The 22,178-nt window shown below is 45.2% G+C and overlaps 3 protein-coding genes across 4 annotated transcripts; 1 reads left to right on the top strand and 2 right to left on the bottom strand.

Annotated features, from left to right (window-relative positions):
- Positions 1–1,632: 1,632 nt before the first annotated feature.
- LOC125550487 (uncharacterized) lies at positions 1,633–3,587 on the bottom strand. The gene is made up of 9 exons (XM_048713494.2): positions 3,343–3,587; positions 3,179–3,250; positions 3,007–3,081; positions 2,832–2,918; positions 2,661–2,730; positions 2,479–2,570; positions 2,221–2,262; positions 1,981–2,061; positions 1,633–1,867 (listed from the first exon to the last, which is right to left on the bottom strand). The coding sequence occupies exons 1-9, from the start codon at positions 3,376–3,378 to the stop codon at positions 1,784–1,786; spliced, it is 639 nt and encodes a 212-aa protein (XP_048569451.1). The 5' UTR covers positions 3,379–3,587; the 3' UTR covers positions 1,633–1,783.
- A 3,292-nt stretch (positions 3,588–6,879) lies between these two features.
- On the bottom strand, positions 6,880–9,231 carry LOC125550486 (uncharacterized). Of its 2 annotated transcripts, XM_048713493.2 has the most exons (9): positions 9,015–9,231; positions 8,839–8,910; positions 8,655–8,729; positions 8,452–8,538; positions 8,321–8,390; positions 8,129–8,220; positions 7,994–8,035; positions 7,326–7,406; positions 6,880–7,210 (listed from the first exon to the last, which is right to left on the bottom strand). In XM_048713493.2, the coding sequence occupies exons 1-9, from the start codon at positions 9,048–9,050 to the stop codon at positions 7,121–7,123; spliced, it is 645 nt and encodes a 214-aa protein (XP_048569450.1). In that variant the 5' UTR covers positions 9,051–9,231; the 3' UTR covers positions 6,880–7,120. The 2 variants fall into 2 exon arrangements, with proteins under 2 accessions (XP_048569450.1, XP_087373771.1); XM_087517645.1 differs by lacking the exon at positions 8,839–8,910.
- A 6,607-nt stretch (positions 9,232–15,838) lies between these two features.
- On the top strand, positions 15,839–21,943 carry LOC147974648 (uncharacterized). Its single transcript, XM_087520103.1, is given in 3 exon segments — positions 15,839–15,880; positions 19,314–20,234; positions 21,797–21,943. Coding segments are annotated over 3 exon segments (1,110 nt in total).
- The last annotated feature ends 235 nt before the right edge of the window (positions 21,944–22,178 follow it).

Here is a 22,178-nt window from a genome sequence, read left to right as displayed (position 1 = left end):
CCAGCTGCGGCGTCGGCCGAGGAGGCCGAGGGGGCAGGCGCCAGCGTGGGGGCGCGCGATGCAGCTCGTCCCATGACGCAAGGACCGCCAAAGCCCGGAGGCGGTCCAAGAGCCGGGCGGGGCCGTCCACCTGACGGAGTCGCCGAAGGGCCGCTGGTGGCCGGCGGTGACGAGGCGACAAGGGGTACATGCTGCTGAAACGGAAACACCATCTCATCAAAGTAAACGTGTCGGGAGGTGAAAACACGATGGGAGACAGGATCATAGCAGCGATAGCCCTTGGTGTTAGGTGGGTAGCCGAGAAAGATGCAGGCGACGGAGCGGGGTGCAAGCTTATGAGGCGCAGTAGCGGCGATGCTAGGGTAGCAAAGGCAGCCGAAGATGCGAAGCTCATCATAAGAAGGTGGTGCACCGAAGAGAAGGTGATGAGGTGCAAAGTTCCCACGAGTGCGACATGGACGGATGTTAATGAGGAGTGAAGCGGTGGCAAGAGCGTCAGGCCAAAAGCGCGGAGGCACATTGGCATGAAAAAGAAGAGTCCGAATGCAGTCATTAAGAGTGCGAAGGATACGCTCAGCGCGACCATTCTGCTGCGAGGTGTACGAACAAGTGAGACGAAAAGTCGTGCCATGTGTGGTGAGAAGAGTGCGAACAACGAGGTTGTCGAACTCCTTCCCATTATCTGTCTGCAATGCGAGAATGGGACGACCAAACTGCGTGAGAACATAGGGGTAGAAGGCGGCGAGAGTGGATATAGCATCCGACTTGCGGCGCAACGGGAAGGTCCACACATAATGCGAGAAATCATCGAGTATGACAAGATAATAAAGAAAGCCCGTGTTACTGGCAACAGGAGATGTCCAAGCATCACTATGAATTAACTCAAATGGGTACGATGCAACATGAGAAGAAGCCCTAAACGGGAGACGAGCATGTTTGCCGAGGCGACATGCATGACACGAGTGATCCTCGTTCTTATTACACGTGAAAGAAAAACTCCGAAGTATATTGCGAAGGGTGGCAGGATTAGGATGACCCAAGCGAGCGTGCCAAAGATCCACTCCGGTGGCGAGAGCGACAGGGGCGGCGGAAGTGGTGGAGGTGGCGGAGTGAACGGGGTAGAGCTCGTTGGGGCTGTCACATCGGTGGAGCACCATCCGCCTGCGAGCGTCCTTAACAGAAAAACCACACTCGTCAAATTCAACGGTAACATGATTTTCACGTGTAAGAGAACGAACAGAAACAAGATTTTTAATAAGCTCAGGGGAAACTAAGACATTAGACATGGATATTGGAGTGGAGTTAGACGGAAAATATGCATGACCTATGTGGGTGATAGGAAGAGAGGAGCCGTCACCAACGGTGATGCGGTTGGAAGTGTGGGCGGGATAGGAGGTGTGGAGGTTATCGGGATAAGCCGCCATGTGGGCGGTGGCTCTGGTGTCCATGTACCAGTCGCCGCTGCCGGTGTAGCTGGATGGAGAAGGGGCGGTGTGGAGTGCCACCAGGAGGGCCGGGTCCCACGGCGCGTAGAGGCGCAGCGGCGGCGGCTTAGGGTTAGGATCGTGCTGCGATAGATACCATGTAGAAAGGCAAGATGTGGGCTGTGCAATCGCGATGTATTGATTGATGCACCAGGCACGTATATATAAGTACAGAGATGAGTCACAACCTCAATTATACATGGAAAACAGAAGGTAGACCCTATACACAAACATATACATACACAATATACTCAACATACAGCAAACTCGAGACAGCTTGTTCAAAAAATACAGTCCAGCTAGGATGTGGCTTCCAGCGATTCTCGGATGAGCTTCTCCGTGAGCTCCCTCGGAAGCCCTCGGACACTGTCTGCCGTACCGACCTGCGCAACAAATCAAAATGGCAATGGAATCAGAAGGGTCAAGTGGATTTGCAGTCTGTCTGTCCTCTGTTTTCAAAGCAGGAGCTCTGGGCCGTATAGATGAATCTGCTCACTAGTTCCCTGATGAAGGGCAGCACCGATGGATGCGTCAGCTTGAGCCCCCCGGCCACGCACGTCATGTCTCCCTCCTTCACCTGCAACACAGGCCACGAAAAGGATGCAGTCTTATTCACCTACTGTTTTCCCAGCCATTTTGGGTGCAGAAGTAGTGCATAACATCTTGACACAGGGATACAATTTTTGTTTTTTTCTGGTAGTATAATCTCCTGGGCGTAGATGGAAAGGTTACTTACGATTTCCTCGATGAACTCGTGCGGTATGTGGTGGAAACAGATCTGCAGACGGAGATGCGTGTCCAAATCATTTTAGGTTCAGTCTATTTCTCTTCAGGGATGAAAGCAGCCAGTTCAGGCAATTGAAGTTAATCTGGTACTCCCTCCGTTTCAAATTACTCGTCGCAAAAATGGATGTATTTAGAACTAAAATACATCTAGATACATCCATACCTGCGACAAGTAATTCTAATTCATAACGGAGGGAGTAGTACATACCTCGGGTATATCCCAGCCCCCCTTCCTGCCTCCGGTGCTCAGGTTGGTCACCAGAACATAGTTCACCGCGAACGCTCGATCGCCCGAGTACCCTGCCACAGCACCAGGCACACCACACAGCATTTCTCTGATTACCCAACGTGTTCTTCGCGAAACCAGGAGAAGGTGAAATGGTTACTTACCCTTGATGAATTCTCTGGCTTCTTCCGTGCTCCTCGGCCTCTCCCTGATCGCCCCCTTGCTCACCATGACCTTCACCGGAAAATCGATCCAACAATCAACCACTGTGCAGTGTGCACAGCAGCTACCGTTTATGCCTGAATAGAACTGAGTTGGTTGATGCCCATATATACCTGGTCTGAGGTGATCAGAAGGGTAGGCCGATCTCTGCTGTCTCCATCACCGCAGCCGTCAACAAGATTCAGTTTAATGGCGTCGGCCTACATGTCAAGAAACAAACGTCCTAGGATTGTACCACAAAGTTCATAGCAAACTGAAGATTGTTTCCTGAGCCGTAGCTGCTGCTACCTTGGCTTCGGCCAAGGCCTTGACCAGCTCCTCTGGCTTCTCCCTCCTGATGGCCCTCTCGTCGATGTCAGCGCTCTGGCAGCACACACACCAAATACCCACTCCATCAGCAGGCAGGTAAAGAGGATGAGGCGAATCTCGAAGCTTGATCGGCAAGTGCAGGGTACTCGACCATGGTGGCGAACTGGTATCCCATGTCTGACAGAATCGCGCGGCGCGCCGGGGACGACGACCCGAGTATGATCTTGAAGAAATCCCATGAAGCAAGTAGCTTAGAGGAGATAAAGCGCGGCCAATTACCGAGAGAGATCGTAGGTTGATAGGAGATGTGTTTACCTTGAATGATGGGGAGTTGTTGGAGCTGGAAGCCATGCCTGGCTCTTCTCTTGCGGAGCTCAGCTGAGGATTCTGAACCGTGCGGAGGCTCTGATCTGAGGCTCTTAATTTGTTCTGCTGCTTCCTTGGATTCCAAGTATCCAAGCCTCGAGCTGATTAGAGTTGGAAGTACTTCTACTTGATAAGTATAACAAAGGGGGATTAAGGATTGATCATCGGTACTAATTTATTCAGTGCTTTTGACGGTTGACCAGTTGTACGCGGCAATGTGGATACTTGGAGTGCGGCATGACACTTTACAGTGAACATTCTCCAGTGCTCCATTCGTTTTTTTTATCTGTCGGCAAATTAATTTTAACTGAAATCAAACTTTATTAAATTTGATCAAGTTTTTTTTTGAAGATATGAACATTTACAAAAATCTATATGATGTGAAAGTATATTCAATAATGAATTTAATGGTATTGATTTGGTATTGTATATGGATTTTTCTTTATATAATTGGTCAAAGTTTGTAAAATTGGCTACCTCTTTTTCTGCGAGTAAAATTGGTCAAGCTAATATATGGAGTATATAAAAACGGAAGGAGTAATGAAAGTTGGCTACTCTTTTTCTGTGAGTATTTAACAAACAACACTTAATCTACTTAGTTGAATTACTTGTCAAATCCCAGCAAAAAGAAAAGATTTACCTGTCAAACAAGACGATTGACAAGAGTCATATTCGTATTCATTGATTAACTCCCTTTTCTATGAAAAAAGATAGAAGATTATCTACCTTCTAACTATTTTTTAACTAAAGCATATCCTCGCAAAAAAATGTCGAACATAAAGCAAAGGCTTATATTCTATTAAATTGTTTTTTCAGAAAAGTTGGTGCAACATATATATATATATATATATATATATATATATATATATAGGGTCGCGCTATTCGTCATCCTGGGTGAGTAATAGTTATTCTTCACCCCCCCTCTATTTTACCATCAATACACCGTAATTTTACGTTTCGTAAGTTTTATCTTATTTTTGACGCAAAAAGGGACTGTAAGAAAATATATAATCACCGTAAAAAATATTTTATCTTATGTAAAATTACAAACATAAAAACATAGTCTAAAATACACATAAACTGCAAATTTTCTTGTTTTATGACCTATATTTTTATTTTCTTATGTCAAATTTTACATAGTGAATCAATATGAATGTAACTATTTGAATTTCAAATGTAATTTGTTTATGAAGCGATCGTAAGATTACCTCGGGTGAAGAATAACTTATTCATCAACCAGGGTGCAGAATAAGTTATTCTTCACCCGAGGTAATCTTACGATCATTTTATAATTAAATTACATTTCAAATTCAAATAGTTACATTCCTATTGATTCACTACGTAAAATTTGACATAAGAAAATAAAAATATAGGTCATAAGATAAGAAAATTTGCAGTTTATGTGTATTTTAGACTATGTTTTTATGTTTGTAATTTTACATAACATAAAATATTTTTTACGGCGATTATATATTTTCTTACGGTCCCTTTTTGCGTCGGAAATAAGACAAAACTTACGGAACGTAAATTTACGGTGCATTGATAGTAAAATAGAGGGGGTGAAGAATAACTATGCCTCACCCAGGGTGACGAATAGCGCGACCCTATATATATATATATATCAACTTTTTTTTGAACCGGGCAAACCCCCTTTCCATTACTTAGAACGGAAATACAAAGTTCGGCAGATAGTCCAAGAACAGGGAGAAGGGGAGAGCGAGTTCAACGCACTGCTAGGAAACCCACCGCACTCGCCCGCGCATCGAAATATATATATATATATATATATATATATATATATATATATATATATATATATATATATATATATATCAACTTATCAAGATTAAAAAGAGCGAGTTGTAGAGATCCAACAAATATCACCCGTTCAACCGCATCTATCTAACGTTGTACGCCACTTCACTGTTTTGCAATATATTTAGCACTAAACATGTTTAACACCCTTTCATAATTAATATCATTGTCATCATTAACCGAGTAATTATATCCTACGTAATATTTACATGCAATGCAAGTATATATTTAGTAGTATCATTCAGTGTCAAACTATTTCTTAAATAATAAAGCGAACGGGTAACAAAGAAAAACATAAAGGAAAACTAGAGTAGAAGATAGGTCTAAATCAAAAAAAAAAAAATGCAAAGACAAAAAGAGGGGTCATAAGATTGTAAGAGGTGAATTGTTTTGTTACATTTCCTCCCTACGTACAACCAAGAGGCGGCCGTTGTTCATCTCTCCACTAGTTGATGCTATCGTGGGTTCCCCTACTCCACGCCGACCGCCACGATGATGGGTGGGTGGTGGACCCCGGATCTGAGTGTCTGATTCATGCCACATAGGTCTCAAGTTCTTCGCCATCCGTAAAGTAGGGGCAGCGATGTCGATGGGAATAACGTTCCTCGGCTTTCCCATGCTGATGGACTTTCTTGGAAGGATTTCAGCAAGTCAGAGTATGATGCCAATTGTCCGAGCGCGGGGGGGGGGGGGGGGGGGGGGCTGAGACCAACCATGGCCCACTCATAGGTCCTTGATGGTTGCCAAACTTCGTTCGTATGTAAGTCTTCTGACAAAAGATTAACAATGAGCTCTTACCTGTCAAGAGTATGCTGACGATTTGATGTTTTTAGATCATCAGCGGTCACGGTTTGGTGGTTTTCACTTTATTATAACAAGTCGATATCTTCATTTGCTCATCCCAGCCTATCCAGTGTCAGAGGTAGGATTTGAAATCCTTATGTTGAGATGGGTGGGAGGCTACGAAAGGAGAGATTTTTACTATTCACATGAACTTAATACCAAATACATATCGTTGGGGTGGGGTCAAGGCCCTGGCCGGTCCCCATGCCACCGCCACGGAACCTATCGGTGCTTCTTGCATAACATTTATAATGGTCAAGCTAATTCGACTAAGGTATAAGATCTAGGGCTAATTTACGACTGTTATCATGCACCATGAATCCATATATGTATTTTGTTGTTGTAAATTTACTCAAGAACCCTCCCTAACTTTAGAACGGTTTTGATTATGAAATAATACTCATAGTGAAACTAACTTTCGACCAAACTCAAACATTGTGTAAACTTGATACTAGAGGGAGCCTTTTGTTTTTGCAGGGAAAGGGAGATGGAGCATAATTTGGATTAGCTTAGCAATCCAAGTAATATAAGTTTGTTTTCTTTCATATCTCTCCCAAGCGCTTAGCTAGTCAGCTTGGTGGTTGTGTTGCGGTCTGATGATCATTGATGGCAAGAAGACACCGTCTATTCCTAGGTTTCAAACTCGGGTACGTAGGTAAGCACCTACAAGCTTAACCGTCGATTGTCGTAGGAGTAGAAACTTCACATACCTAAAGGAATAATTGTACTATTCTCTTGTTCGAGTTTTGCCAAAATCTCTCACTACAAGGCTTTGACGAGGAAATTTGTGCAATATGCTTAGTATACAAGTATCACTTCTTCATTTTCTTCCACGGAAGGGTTTTATGTGTTTTATCATATTTAGATATACTATGAGTAACAATTTAAGGAGAGTTAGAAACCCGCCCTAACCGGGGCCTTCCTCCTTTATCAAGCAATTGTTTGTGGACTCTTACTTGAATACATTGGGTTGTTCTATTGTTCTAGTATACAACAAGGAGCAAGAGTCCTAGATTGTACACATCTTATTTCCTTGTAAGATTTGAATAATAATGAGAATAACGACATCCTACATTTCAACGGTTTCTTGTAGGGATTCTCGAATGAGCTTCTCGGTGAGGTTTCTTGGAAGTCCTCGAACGCTATCCACCGTACCAACCTGCGCAACAAACGCAGAAACCAAAACAGTGATGGAGGGTCAGAACAGTGAAGTGGATATGCAGTCCTGATCTCCACGTTTTTTAAGTATGGGCTATTTGGAAGAATTTGCTCACTAGTTCCTTGATGAACGGCAAAGATGATGGATGCATCAACCTGAGGCCCCCAGCCACGCAAGTCATGCCTCCTTCCTTCACCTGGAACGTAGCAGGATGTAGTCTTAATTACCGAGTGAAATGTGTCATTAGTCCATTAACTCAAAGAAGTTGCATATTTTAGGAAAAAACTCAGAAAGTGATCAAATTTAGGCTATGAACTCGTCTATTTGATCAATTAAGGCCAAACTGATCTGAGAGAAAAAAATTGTCCACATTGCTCCCACGTCGGCGTAAATTGAACCGCTCGTCCTTGGCTTAACTTTTAGGACCCTTTTAACCAGCGAACGCCATCTGGGAAGCATGGTAATTGTGAATGATTTGCATGACAATTTATGTTGGCCGAGGATGGTAGGTTTATTTGGCAAGCATGACAAATCCGCTTCAGTTCATTTTTGCCAGGATTTGCCGTGCTTGCAAACTAAAGTTGTCATCGTTGCGGCAATATAAATTGCCATAAAAACACTCGATTTTCCATCCCCTCCCAGCGAACGTCAACTGAATAGCATTACCGAATTTTTATAGTGTTATTTTTTTACAAAATCGGCCAATGCCCAATGGTTGATGTTATTTGCGTTTAATTTTTTTTTTGAAGGATGCAGTGTGTTGGGCAGGGATTGAAAACTTACGACTTTTTCGATGAACTCGTCTGGTATGTGGTGAAAACAGATCTGCAGATGGACCAAAAGTCCAAAATCATGGTGAGTTTCAGTCTCTTCTCATAGGAAAGTAGTATTAGCAAGTTCAGTTGGAAATGCAGTTACCTCAGGTATATCCCACCCCCCTTTCCTACCCCCGGTGCTCAGGTTGGTCACCAGAACATAGTTCATTGCAAATGCTACATCACCCGAGTACCCTGTCACCACAGCAGGCACGAAACATTTGGTTACAGCCATATGCATACTGTATCTTGTGTGAGTCCACAAGAAGAAGACGATAGTCAAAAGGCTCGTTACCCTTGATGAATTCCCTGGCTTCCTCCGTGCTCGTCGGCCTCTCCCGTATCATCCCTTTGCTCACCTTAACCTTCATTAACGGTGTCATGTCAGACTCCCAACGAAACAGATTAACCGATGTCCATGTATACCTGGTCAGAAGTGATCAGAAGGGTAGGTCGATCTCTGCTGCCTCGATCAGCACAGCCGTCAGCAAGGTTCAGTTGAATGGCGTCCGCCTACACACATATGGCGCGATCAAGATTCAAGAAGCACCCCAAGATTGTATCACAAACTTCATAGGAAGCACGGCATCAAGTCAGTCGTTCTGAGCTTAGCAGCTACTCGTTGGTACCTTGGCTTCGGCCAAGGCCTTGACCAGCTCCTCCGGCGTCTCCCTCCTGATGGCCTTCTCGTCGATGTCAGCGCTCTGGCAGCACATACACCAAATATCCACTTCATCAGCAAGTATGTACAGGCTAAAAAAGTCTACTGTCTCAGCAGAATACGGGAACTTGGTGAGCTGAGGGCACCCCCACCATGACCGTGAACTCGTATCCCATGTCTGACAGGATCGCGCGGCGCGCCGGCGACGAGGACCCAAGTATGATCTTCAAGGAATCGCATGAAGCGAGAGGCTTAGAGGAGATCGAGGTTGAAGGATGCTCGTTGCAAATGGTGAGAGGCCGTATAGGTTGACAAGAGATGTGTGTACCTTGAACGATGGGGAGTCGTTGCAGGTGGAAGCCATGCCTAAATTCTTCTCCTGCGGAGCTCGGGTGAGGGATCTGAACCGTGAAGAGGCTCACAGACTGTTAAATGGCTCCGCTACTTCCTTGGATTCCAAGTATCCGAAGCCTTGAGTTTGTCAGAGTTCGAATTTGACGGTAATAGTTTAGGACGCAGTGGGGATTAAGAGTAGACCATCGCTAAAGCTGGTTCGTCAGTTCTTTGACGGTTGACCGGTGTGCGTACATGGCAAATTAAATATACTAGCAAACATGCCCGTGCGTTGCAACGGGAGAAAAAACAATCACACATGGATAGCCAAATATAAGTATTTCTCAACACCCCTCACAGGTCGATGTCCTTTATTGTAACACATTGCCCCGCCTATGTTGCCGCTTATCCTTCTTTCGACCCTTATCGATGGTGGCCATGGTTTTGACACAATGCATCCAACATGAAATCCCAAGACAATGATCATGGCCACATGTGATATACTCCCAGAGTTTTGTCCACAACTGCTTCAATTTGAATGCCGGAAATTATCATGTATTTACACTCTAAAAAGTCATGTAGGCTCCAAAGTTTTGCCCACAAAAAAGGAAAGATTGATATAGTTAGATTGCTTTTCCTTTTATTGTGCAGAGAAGAAACTTCTGTCACACACAGCCATAAAGAGACAAACTATGAACACACAAAACAGGATAATGTGCGAGATGCGGAAACGTCTTACCCTCGTTGGAGGAGATGACTACGTGTTATATGCAGGGGCGCAATAACTCTGATGCGCATACAAGAGAGGTTGAGATATTACAGGAGATTACAATCTTGGAGAGAAAGAGATAAAGGTGGTTACAATAGATAGATATAAGAGCTAACTACCAAGTCTATCTCTAAGCCGGTCATATATCTCCTTAGACAGTCGTGACAGGTTGTAATGACCTGTTTAACACCCTCCCTTAATCACAACTTTATCAAGTTGAGATTATGTTTGAAGTCCTCAAAACTTCTTGTAGGCAGAGGTTTTGTGAATCCATCTGCAATTTGATCTCTGGAATGCACAAACCTAATGTCAAGTTGCTTCTTGGCAACTCTTTCTCGTACAAAGTGAAAATCTATTTCAATATGCTTGGTTCTGGCATGAAAGACAGTGTTAGCAGATAGGTAAGTGGCGCCAAGGTTATCACACCACAAACATGGAGCTGGGGTACTTCTGACACCAAGTTCCTTCAACATGGATTGTACCCATATAATCTCAGTTGTAGCATTAGCTAATGCTTTGTACTCTGCTTCTGTACTGGACCTGGAAACAGTAGCTTATTTTCTTGCACACCATGAAATCAAGTTAGAACCAAAGAATACTGCAAAGCCACCGGTTGAGCGTCTATCATCTAGACATCCTGCCCAATCAGAATCTGAGAAAGCACTAATAAGTGTTGATGATGACTTGCTAAAATTGAGACCAAGATTGAGAGTATTCTTGACATATCTAACTATACGTTTTGCAGCAGTCCAATGAACTGTAGTTGGTGCATGAAGAAACTGGCAAACTTTGTTAACAGCAAAAGATATATCAGGTCTAGTGAGTGTCAAGTATTGCAGTGCTCCTACTAAACTTCTATACCTTGTACTGTCATCTTGATTTAAAGGTTGTCCTTCTGTAAGAGACAATTTTTCTGAGCTTGATAATGGAGTAGGTGAAGGTATACAACCTTGCAAGCCAGCTTTCTTAACCAGATCTGTTGCATACTTTTCCTGAGAGAGATGAAGTCCATCATCATGTTTCTTCACCTCAATTCCTAAAAAGTAATGCAAGTTTTCAAGATCCTTGAGTGCAAATTCTGACCCAAGATCCTTCAAAAGTCCTGTTATGGCCTCATCTGAAGAGCTTGTGACAATAATGTCATCAACATATATGAGAACAAATATATGTGTGTTGTACTTGTTGTAAATGAACAATGAGGTGTCAGACTTAGAAGGAATAAAGCTAAGAGTTTGCATTTTGTGACTGAGACAAGAGTACCACGCTCTTGGAGCCTGCTTCAGTCCATATAGCAACTTGTCAAGTTTGCACACATGAGAAGGTGCATTCTTGTTCAGAAACCCAGGAGGTTGCTTCATGTACACTTCCTATTCCAGAACACCATGGAGAAACATGTTCTGTACGTCTAGCTGTCTGAGACTCCAGCCCCTGAAAACAGCAATAGACAAAACCAGGCGAATAGTGGCAGCCTTTACAACAGGACTAAAGGTGTCCTCATAGTCTATACCATAACGCTGTTTAAAGCCTTTTGCAACGAGTCTTGCCTTATAGCGATCAATAGTTCCATCAAATTTTCTTTTAATTCTGAATACCCACTTGCAGTCAATGAGGTTTTTACCTTGCCGTGGAGGAACCAAATGCCAAGTCTTATTTTTCTGTAATGCCATGTACTCTTCATCCATGGCCTTTTTCCATTTTTCATCACCAAGTGCCTCTTCAAGCGTGTGTGGTTCACTAGGTTCACCTGTGGAACAAACCAGCCCATATTTGGTTACATGCTTATAATTAACAGGTTGGATTACCCCTTTTTGTAGTCGTGTGCGGTGTTGGGACAATGTTGTTGAAGCTTGTGCCACAGAAGATCCCGGGACATGCACTGAATCTGCTGTTGCAGCTGATCCCGAGGTGGTTTCTGACACAGCGCCAGCCGAATCCGCCGGATCCACCTGAGCTTGATCTTCTGTGGCAGTCGAAGGAGTTCTGCATGGCGCAATGGCCACAGAAGATCCGACCCTGCATGCCTCATCATTGTCACATGATGGCGCATCAACACGTGCCTGTCCCCGCGCCTGTCGAGCAGGCCGCTTCGCGCCGCTTGTAGCAAATTGGTTGGACCGGGAACCGCGTCCCAGTAGAGCCACCCGCGGGCCGCCAGGTGTAGGTGCCGGAGCCGCTCCCGCCCGAGCGCCCGACCGCACCTGACGAGGAAGCCGTCGCGGATTTGGAGGCGGATCACCCTGGCCCGCCTGGCGCACCTGCAGGCGGTGACCCCGAAGACGATGCACCTGGCACGTCTGACGGTGCGGATCCCAGGGAGGATTTGTTCTCTACGCCTGGACACATGCGATATGGCTGTGTTGAGGCGATTTCTTCATCATTTTGGCCTCGATTTTTTTTCTGCATGTTCTCCTGCGTCATCACAAGGCTCATACATGGGATTAGTCAATAGTTGATCATCACAGTTATTACCCCCTTGATCAATGCCGGTGAGATGAGGAGACAAGAGAAGGATTTCTTTGCGAAGAAGGGCTCCGACGTTTGGGTGTAGATCAGAAAAAGGGAACTTTATTTCGTCAAAGACCACATCACCGGATATATAAACACGACCAGTGGAAACGACAAGGCATTTAACACCTTTGTGTTGGGCATTGTACCCAAGAAATACACATTGTTTTGACCTAAACATAAGCTTCCTATTGTTATAAGGACGGAGATTCGTCTAGCAAGCACAGCCAAAGACGCGAAGGGATTTCTAGTCTGGCTTAGTGTTGAGAAGCCGTTTCATGGGAGTTTCGTTGTGTATGACACGACTAGGAAGCATGTTAATAATATGCACGACAGTCAAAAAGGCTTCGTCCCAAAACTTAAGGGGCATAGAAGCACCGGCTAGAAGAGCAAGACCAACTTCAACAATATGGCGGTGCTTGCGCTCAGCCGATCCGTTTTGTTGGTGAGCATGTGGACACGACACGTGGTGTGAAATACCAAGAATTTGGAAGAAGGAATTCAACTTTTCATATTCCCCTCCCCGGTCCGATTGGACAACAACGATCTTATGATCAAACTTGCGTTCTACTAACGCTTGGAAATTCAGAAACACTTGGAAAACATCGGATATTTTCTTAAGAAGATAAATCCAAGAGAATTTACTGTAGTCATCGATGAAACTGACATAATACGTGTGTCTACCAACAGAACTAGGGGCAGGGCCCCAAACATCTGAGAAGATTAATTGCAAAGGTTGAGTAGAAACACTAGTAGAGATGGGGTATGTCAATTGATGACATTTTGCTCTTTGGCAAGAATCACAAATAGTTTCAGTATTACGCTCTCCAACAAATGAGAGCTTATTCTTTCTAAGCAAACGTTCAACCAAAGAAAAAGAAGCATGTCCTAAGCGATCATGCCATCGTGTGGAAGATAATTTGATGGCACTATGGACTTGTTTATTGAATCTTGTAAACTCCGGAAGCAACGGGTAAAGCCCTCGAACACATCTACCTCGATAGAGTACTTTCTTCGTGACCTAATCCTTGATAAAAAAGAAGAAAGGTTGAAACTCAAGGAAGACATGGTTATCAATGGCAATTCTATGAACAGAAAGGAGATTCTTATGAGCACTAGGGACATGCATGATTTTCCTAAGGTGTATTTTGCGATGAGGGGTATGTATAACTGAATGGCCAACATGACTGATCCTCATACCTGCACCATCGGCGGTGTGAATCTGATCCTTGCCGTGGTACTTTTCACAGAGAGTCACTTTTTCCAGCTCACCAGTGAGATGGTTGGTGGCGCCGCTGTCGAGGTACCAGTTGGTGTCGACACCGTAGGAGCCATCAGCCGCTGCCGCGACCTTTTCATCATCTTGGGAGTCTTCCTCGTCCTCGTCATAGCGGTACCAGCAATCCCTGGCAGTGTGACCAGGTTTGCCGCAGATCTGGCACCGCGGAGCATCGGGACGGGTCCTGCCAGAGCCGCCGCGGCGACGTCCTTTGTTGCCAGATCGGCTGCCTCCGCCGCCACTAGCGGGGCATGCACCGCCCGACCTCCCCTTGCCACGAGAAGGAGCACGATAGCGAGAGCCACCACCACGCCCACGGGTGGCAACGTTTGCTGAAGATTTGAAGCCGCCACCGCCCGATCCGTGGAACTGCGCCATGCGCTGGTCAAAGTTGCCGAGCATGGAGAAGATTTCGTCGAGGGAGGCGGGTGTGACGCGCGCGTCGAGGGCCGAGACGAGGGGCTGGTACTCCATATCCAGCCCATGCAAGATATACGAGATGAGCTCGTCATCCTGGATCGGTTTGCCGCCGGCGGCAAGCCCGTCCGTGAGGCCACGCATGGAGGCGAAGTAGGCGGCGGCGTTCTGGTTGCCTTTCTACGTGTTGATGAGGGAGGTGCGGATGTTGTTGACGCGGCTCAGCGACTGCGACGAGTACATGCCCGCCAGCGTCGTCCAGAGCGCCTGCGCCGTGGTGACCGTGGTCACCGTGACGAGCACCTCCTTGGAGAGGTTGCTCAGCAGATAATTGTCCTCCTTGACCCAGATTGGATGGAGAGGGTTGGGCTCTAAAGTCTCCTTGCCGTCCTTGTCCTTGGCGGCAAGAAGCTTGGCCGGCTCCGGCGAGGTGTCGTCAACATAGTTGAAGACACCGGCGCCACGCAACTGCGGCGTGATCTGTGTGTGCCATAGCACGTAGTTCGTGTGGGAGAGTTTCTCAATGACCTGCCCATCGAGGCTAGGGTGAGATGCGCCGGAGGAGAAAGACATGGTGTAGGGCACGAGGAAATCTGGAGAAGCTAGATGGGAAGTAGGAAGGCTCTGATTACCATGTGCGAGATGCGAAAACGTCTTACCCTCGTTGGAGGAGACGGCTACGTGTTATATGCAGGGGCGCAATAACCCTGATGCGCATACAAGAGAGGTTGAGATATTACAGGAGATTAGAATCTTGGAGAGAAAGAGATAAAGATGGTTACAATAGATAGATATAAGAGCTAACTACCAAGTCTATCTCTAAGCCGGTCATATATCTCCTTAGACAGCCGTGACATCGGACCATAATTGAGAGATGAAAAGAGTAGGAACCAAAACGCACCAGTTACCTTTATTCCACTGGTTTCTATAAACAAAATGCAATTACGTTCAGAATTTATCTTACAATTATGCTCAGTCAAAAATATCTTGCAATTCTACCACTTTGTTTTTTTAGTTCTCTACATTTTGTATTAGCACCTCTTTTCTGTACGTAGTTAATAGTTAAAAAGGGTAGACACAATTATGATGTGATCCTTGATAGTGCAAAATACCGGATGAGAAGTAATGTTAACACGAAAATTAAAATGTTCTGATTCATAATATGATTGTTTGTCAGGTTTATACAAAGTATAATTGGAGAAAGACGCACATCATTATATGCATACAGGACTGGTCCAATACAACTGAATTCTTCAATAAGTACAGCCTAAAAGCCAGAAGCATGAACATTTAGAGATGAAATATATATATTGCTATATGAACACCACTGAATAACTTAAAGCAATACTGAAAGCCAGCAAAACCATATCTTCAAGGGCGAATCTATCAGGTTGTCTTCAGTCACCTTAACAACACACTGCAACATCTTTCTATGTTGGCCTAGTAATAAAAAATATGCAGCTGGCTGGAGCTGAGCGAAAAGAGCTACCTCGTGAATGGAAGCAAATGTTGAATTGCTGACCAACAATCTCCAGCGTTGCTTGATCTGAAAAGCCAACTCTCATGCCTTCCATTCACATGATATAACCCCTACATATATCTCAGAACTCGGATGGACACTTGTATATTGATCCCCACACTAACAAATAAGTTGAACCTGAGCTAAGATAAGCCATTGAATTGCTACAATCAAATCTTGGAAGGACATTGATCAACTAATTTCCCAATTGGGAGGACGTCGCCCTCCATCCAGCACGCTACGGCGGGCTCTATCCTGCCACTCATCTCGCTCACTGCCGCCCTCGCCGTGGCGCTCCTCCTCGCCAAATCCCTCGCCACAACCGCGCTCATGGACACTAGAGCCATCAGCCGCGCCGACCCGGCCAGCGAGGTAGAGAAGAGAACGTGGATTAGGATAGAGTTGGCTGAAGGTGGAGGGGACCGGGAGATGGAGCGGTGATCCGGGCGCTTAGCAGTGATGAGGCACTGAGGAGGAAGAAGATGAGCGAGCGGATCGGGGTCTATCTGCCTTCTAAGTTGTTTTTTTATTGAAAAAATCGTGGCTATAAATAAAAAGAAACAATCAATTAGTTTCTCAAACAACCCAGTGCTAGGAGAACTGGTTGGTGGCTGCGGCCTTGTTTTGTGCGGGCGGGGTTCGACTCCCTTCTACGCAGCTTCTTTTTTAACGAAACGCGGTTTTCTTTTAGGTGCAACGTAAAATGAAAAGAGAAAATGTGACGACGTACAAAAAGGCGGATGGGCGTATGAAAAATATTGATGATAAAAAAAGTGGAGAAACAATCCTCTTTTTAATATTAGGTAAAGATAAAAGATTTTTACGGCAAGTTATATTCGTCGAGAATGGCAAATCTAGTTGGCGAGCTTGGCAAGTCCGCCTCATTTCTTTTTTGCAGCTTCTTTTTTAACGAAACGCAGTTTTCTTTTAGGTGCAACGCAAAACGAAAAGAGAAAACTTGACGACGTACGAAAAGGCGGATGGGCGTACGAAAAATCATTGATGACAAAAAAGTGGAGAAACAATCCTCCCTTTAATATTAGGTAAAGATAAAGATTTTTACGGCAAATTATATTCATTCAGGATGGCAAATCTAGTTGGCGAGCTTGGCAAGTCCGCCTCATTTCTTTTTTGCCAGAAAGTGTTGGAGATATGCCCTAGAGGTAATCATGTGATGATGATATTTCCATATGTATTCATGGGTCCTTTGTATTGTCCTTGAACATCATCAATGATATGTATTAATAAGTATGTGACTTGTTTGTGGGACTATGTATTGTATGATGATTGTTTTAATGGTCCCTAGTTGATAAGGTTATGCGGACACATATCCTTGACTAGTATACGACTCGGTTGATGACTATGTTTCACAAGTCATGTGCATGGAGATGCTAAACCGATAGTATGGGCTCGAGGATGGAGATCACCGAGCCGGACAGACCCACTTTGAGACGCAGCGAGATATAGTCATCTGTTAGTCTCAAGTGCAATGTCTATGCCATGTCCTAGACCTGAGGTCCTCGCATGTTCTCGGGATGAGGATCGACTCACTTAGGGTCTATCAAACGCTACTCCATAACTGGGTAGTTATAAAGGTAGCTTTCGGGTGAGTCGTGAGACATGCCGCGACACATGGTTGACCAAGATGGAATTTGCCCCTCTTATTTGGAGAGATATTCTCTGGGCCCTCTCGAGTGATCAGATTCGGAAAGCATGGCCATGCGACTTGGGTTAAGTGTTAACCCAGTTCAGGAATCTGTATCATGGTTTCGAGAAGAGAGGTCGAGCTAACACAAGGGTGACAAGTACTCGCCTTGAGCTCGACAACAAATATCGTGAGGTAAAAGGAGCCGCTACCAACTATTGACTCTGGTCGTGTCCATGTGTACGTGAACCTATAGGGTCGCACACTTAAGGGGCTGCAGCCCATTCGGATTGGATCTGAGTGAAAAATGGATGTGGACTCCTAGTGGGCTCAACTATTGAGCCCACCTCGGAGGTCTATATAAAGGGGAGTGGGCGCACCACTTAGGGTTGATCGGATTTGAACCCTGGTTAGCCACCGCCACTTCCCACGCCCATGCCGCGCGACCGGACCTAGCAGTCCGCCGCTCGACGCTGCTCCCCGTACGTGTGGATACCTTGGAGGCATCACATCTGCGGTGCTTGGACGAACCGTTCGAGGAAACCACGAGGTGCCGTTCGAGGGAGATCACCGTTCACGGGTCTTCGCTGTTCCCGGGAGATCGGCAACGCGAGGAAGAGATGGCCCGGGAGATCGTCTACACGCATCACCAACTCTACTTCCGCTGCGGTGACTGCGCGTCTAGTGGTAAACCCGATCCCGTGATCTATTTCCAGCAGCATGATCTTGGGTGCGCGGTAGAAAATTTTATTTGGCGCTAGCGTAGCGTACCGCGTGTTCCTACAGTGGTATCAGAGCCTCCGCTGCGTGGTAATAGATTCGATGATATGCATATGAGATATGTAGATCGGTTCAGGTGCGGGTCCATGAGATCGGTCGCGCATGTCAGTGTTGAAGGTTGGTTTCGTGATCTTGTTTCCGTGATCGTGATGCAGAGGTCGTGACACGACTTACCCCTACCGGTCAGTTGTTCGCCATCGGGGTAGACAGTGGAACGTAAATCCGAATGCAGCACGCAAAGATCAATGAGATTGATCGAATCGGAACATAGATCAACACCTTGGAATTGTGATTTCCGTGGTGCTGAAATCTGTTGGAGCGGTCTCGGTAAAATGGCTGTATCTTTTGCATACGAACTCCAATTTTGCTCCACGACCTGTCAAACTGAAGCTAACGAAAAGTTGGATCAGCGATGAAATACTAGAACAGGATTTCGGCGCTTCTGGCTAGGCCAAAATCCGCTTGGAAGATAGAGTTTCAGGAGGTTTTATCTTCGGCGGTAGAACGTCTGACTCATTTTTGCAGGGAATGACTGTGATTTGGTATAGCCCATGTATGTTGCTTGTATATTATTGTTTCATGACCTGCATGTCATGAGTGCTGCAACCGGCTGGAGCCATATGGTTGTCCCATTATTGTATTAATGACCTGCGTGTCAACATGAGAAGCCATGTAATATAATTTGCTTTCAGTAGCTATTAGTTTTAATAGCATAGTATCTTATGTAACACTTGGCGGTTGACACCATGGCGTGGAGATGGAGATCACCGCGAGGACAACCATGCATAGGCAGACCGCGCACGTGGAGATGGAGATCACCACGCGCTGTGAAAAGGGGCTATACCATATCACACATGCATAAACTGTCTGTGAATGTTTATCCCTTTTATGCATCCTTCCTTTTGCATGGTAGATGTTTTAAGTAGGGTGATCCCTCAAAGAATGTCAAGTACAAATGCCTCCCCAATTGCTACACCTTCACATGTCAAGTATATTTAGTGGCGGGCCTATGAAATTAGGGTGCCACTAGATCTCCTTGAAGTGATGGGTTTGTGTCGGACACTTACACGCGGAGCATTGGTTGACTTGTTGTGGCTATCAAAACATTTTTGGGCTACGAGGCATAGGAGTTGGCGAGGCATGAGATGTCCCCAACAACAAGAGTCGTATGGAGATACGATTATCAAGAGTTGCTTACCGAGTGATCCTCTAGCGGTGATGCAAAAGCTCACTAGTTGACATGTTGATCTTGGATCTTGAATCACTAAGTATCAACCGAGGGATGTTGATTTTAGTGGGAGTAATGATCTTATTAAAATGTTTAATATGAATTACTCTTCATGAATACATGTCTTAGTGTTTTGCATATTTCTGTTGTAGATCAATGGCACCACCTCTCAAGTTACCCCTTTTGCATTGAAATCAATCCTGGAAAAAGATAAATTGAATGGGACAAACTTTACCACCTGGTATGGAAACCTGAGAATTGTTCTTAGGAATGAGAAAAAGGAACAAGTTCTAGAGAATCCGCTTCCAGAGGAACCCGCCGATAATGCTAATGCCACAGCCAGAAATGCCTACCAGAAACTCGTTGATGAATCGAACGAGATCAGCTGTCTCATGCTGGCTTCTATGGAGCCCGATCTGCAGCAGTGGTTTGAAAATATTGAGGCTTTCGATATGATCGAGAACCTTAAGAGCATGTTTCAAATGCAGGCTAGGACCGAAAGGTTCAACGTCTGGCGATCCTTGATGGATTGTAAGCTGAAAGATGGTGATCCACTGAGCCCGCATGTGATCAAGATGATCGGGTACATGCAAGCTCTGGATAGGCTAGGCCTCGCACTCGGGGATGAGTTGTCCACAGATACAATTCTGGGTTCTCTTCCGGACAGCTATGGGCCGTTCATCTCGAACTATCATATGCATGGGATGGAAAAGAAGCTCACTGAATTGCATGGGATGCTCAAAGTGGTAGAGCAGGATATCAAGAAAGGTACACATTGTCAAGTGTTGATGGTGCATAACTCGGCTAAGTTCAAGAAGAGCTGGTCCAAGAAAAAGGCCAAGGCAAAGGGCAAAGAGAAGGAGGCAACTCCAACTACAGCCGCTGCGCCTAAGTCAGGAACGGCTTCGGGGAGTATTTGCTTTCATTGAAAGGAACCCGAACACTAGAAAAGGAACTGCAGCAAGTGGCTTGCCGAGAAGGGCAAGAAGACTGGAAGTATGACTTCTTCTTCAGGTACACTTGTTGTATATGTTATAGACATTTATCTTGCTGATGTTTCTAGTAGCTCTTGGGTATATGATACCGGAACGGTTGTTCACATATGCAACTCGATGCAGGGGCTAAGCAGAACTAGGAATGTCGCAAGAGGAGAAGTTGACATTCGCGTCGGGAATAAAGCAAGAGTTGCTGCATTGGCCGTCGGCACCATGCAACTTAATTTACCTTCAGGATTTGTGGTGGAACTTGATAGTTGTTTTCCTGCTTTGAGTCGAAACATTATTTCTGCCTCATGTTTGATGAGACAAGGTTATGAATTCAGTATTAAGGACAATGGTTGTTCTATATACTTGAATAATATGTTTCATGGCTTTGTACCCATTGTAAATGGGTTATTTATCCTAGATCTTGAAGGTGAATCAGTCTATAACATAAATGTCAAGAGGCATAAACCTAATGAGATAAATCCGACTTACATATGGCATTGTCGACTAGGACACATTAGTCAAAAGCGCATGAAGAAGCTCCATGATGATGGAATTCTAACTTCGTTTGAGTTTGAATCATTCGAGACATGCGAGTCTTGCCTACTCGGTAAGATGACTAAGACTCCTTTTGCAAAGAGTTGCGAGAGGGCGTCCGAGTTGTTGGAACTTATACATAGTGATGTATGTGGACCAATGAGCATGACAGCCAGAGGGGGTTTCCAATACTTCGTGACTTTCACCGACGACTTGAGTAGATATGGATATGTCTACTTGATGAGGCACAAGTCAGAAACTTTTGAAAAGTTCAAGGAGTTTCAGAACGAAGTAGAAAATCAACTCGGCAAGAAAATCAAACTTCTACGATCTGATCGTGGCGGTGAGTATATGAGCCAGGAGTTTGATGATCATCTGAAGAGTCATGGAATAGTTCCACAACTGACTCCTCCGGGTACGCTACAGAGAAATGGTGTGTCAGAACGGAGGAATCGGACCCTGTTGGACATGGTCCGATCAATGATGAGTCAGTCGGATTTACCCTTGTCATTTTGGGGATACGCTCTAGAAACTGTAGCTTTCACACTAACAGGGTACCATCTAAGTCCGTAGATAAGACACCATATGAGATATGGACTGCGAAGAGTCACAGTTTGTCTTTTTTGAAAATTTGGGGATGTGAAGCATATGTCAAGCGACTCAGTCGGATAAGCTCACACCCAAATCGGACAAGTGCCTATTCGTGGGATATCCAAGGGAAACCTTGGGATATTACTTCTACAACCGTGAAGAGGGCAAAGTGTTTGTCGCTCGACATGGAGTTTTCCTTGAGAAAGAGTTTCTCAATCAGAAGGCTAGTGGGAGGACGGTCCGACTAGAAGAAATTTGAGAACCACACGGGGACGTTCCGGTAGGTGATACTGTCACACCAGAGTTAGTCAGGGAACCCGTAGTGGAGTCGACACCGGTTCCACGGAGGTCGGAAAGTTTACGCAATTTGCATAACTGCAATGTGTTGTTCTTGGAGAACAACGAGCCGACTACGTATGCGGAAGCGATGGAGAGCCCTGATTCCGAGTTATGGCTTGAGGCCATGAGATCCGAATTAAAGTACATGGATGACAATCAAGTTTGGAACTTGGTTGATCTGCCAGATGGCGTTCAAGCCATTGAGTGCAAGTGGATCTTTAAGAAGAAAACTGATATGGACGGAAATGTCACAGTCCATAAGGCTCGACTTGTTGCTAAAGGTTATCGACAAGTTCAAGGAGTTGACTACGATGAGACTTACTCACCGGTAGCGATGCCTAAATCAATTTGGATCATTCTTGCTATAGCGGCATATTTCGACTATGAAATATGGCAGATGGATGTCAAAACGGCTTTCCTTAATGGAAATTTAACCGAGGATGTGTATATGACACAACCCGAGGGATTCGTTGATCCAAAGAAGTCTAGCATGGTATGCAAGCTTCAGGGATCCATTTATGGATTAAGGCAAGCATCTCGGAATTGGAACATTCGTTTTAATGAAGC

This window comes from Triticum urartu, chromosome 4A (assembly GCF_056163025.1).
Source record: "Triticum urartu cultivar PI428250 chromosome 4A, HENAU_Tu73, whole genome shotgun sequence".
NCBI classification, from domain to species: Eukaryota; Viridiplantae; Streptophyta; class Magnoliopsida; order Poales; family Poaceae; genus Triticum; species Triticum urartu.
The sequence above is the reverse complement of the archived record's forward strand: the minus strand, read 5'-3'. Positions and strand labels throughout refer to the sequence as shown.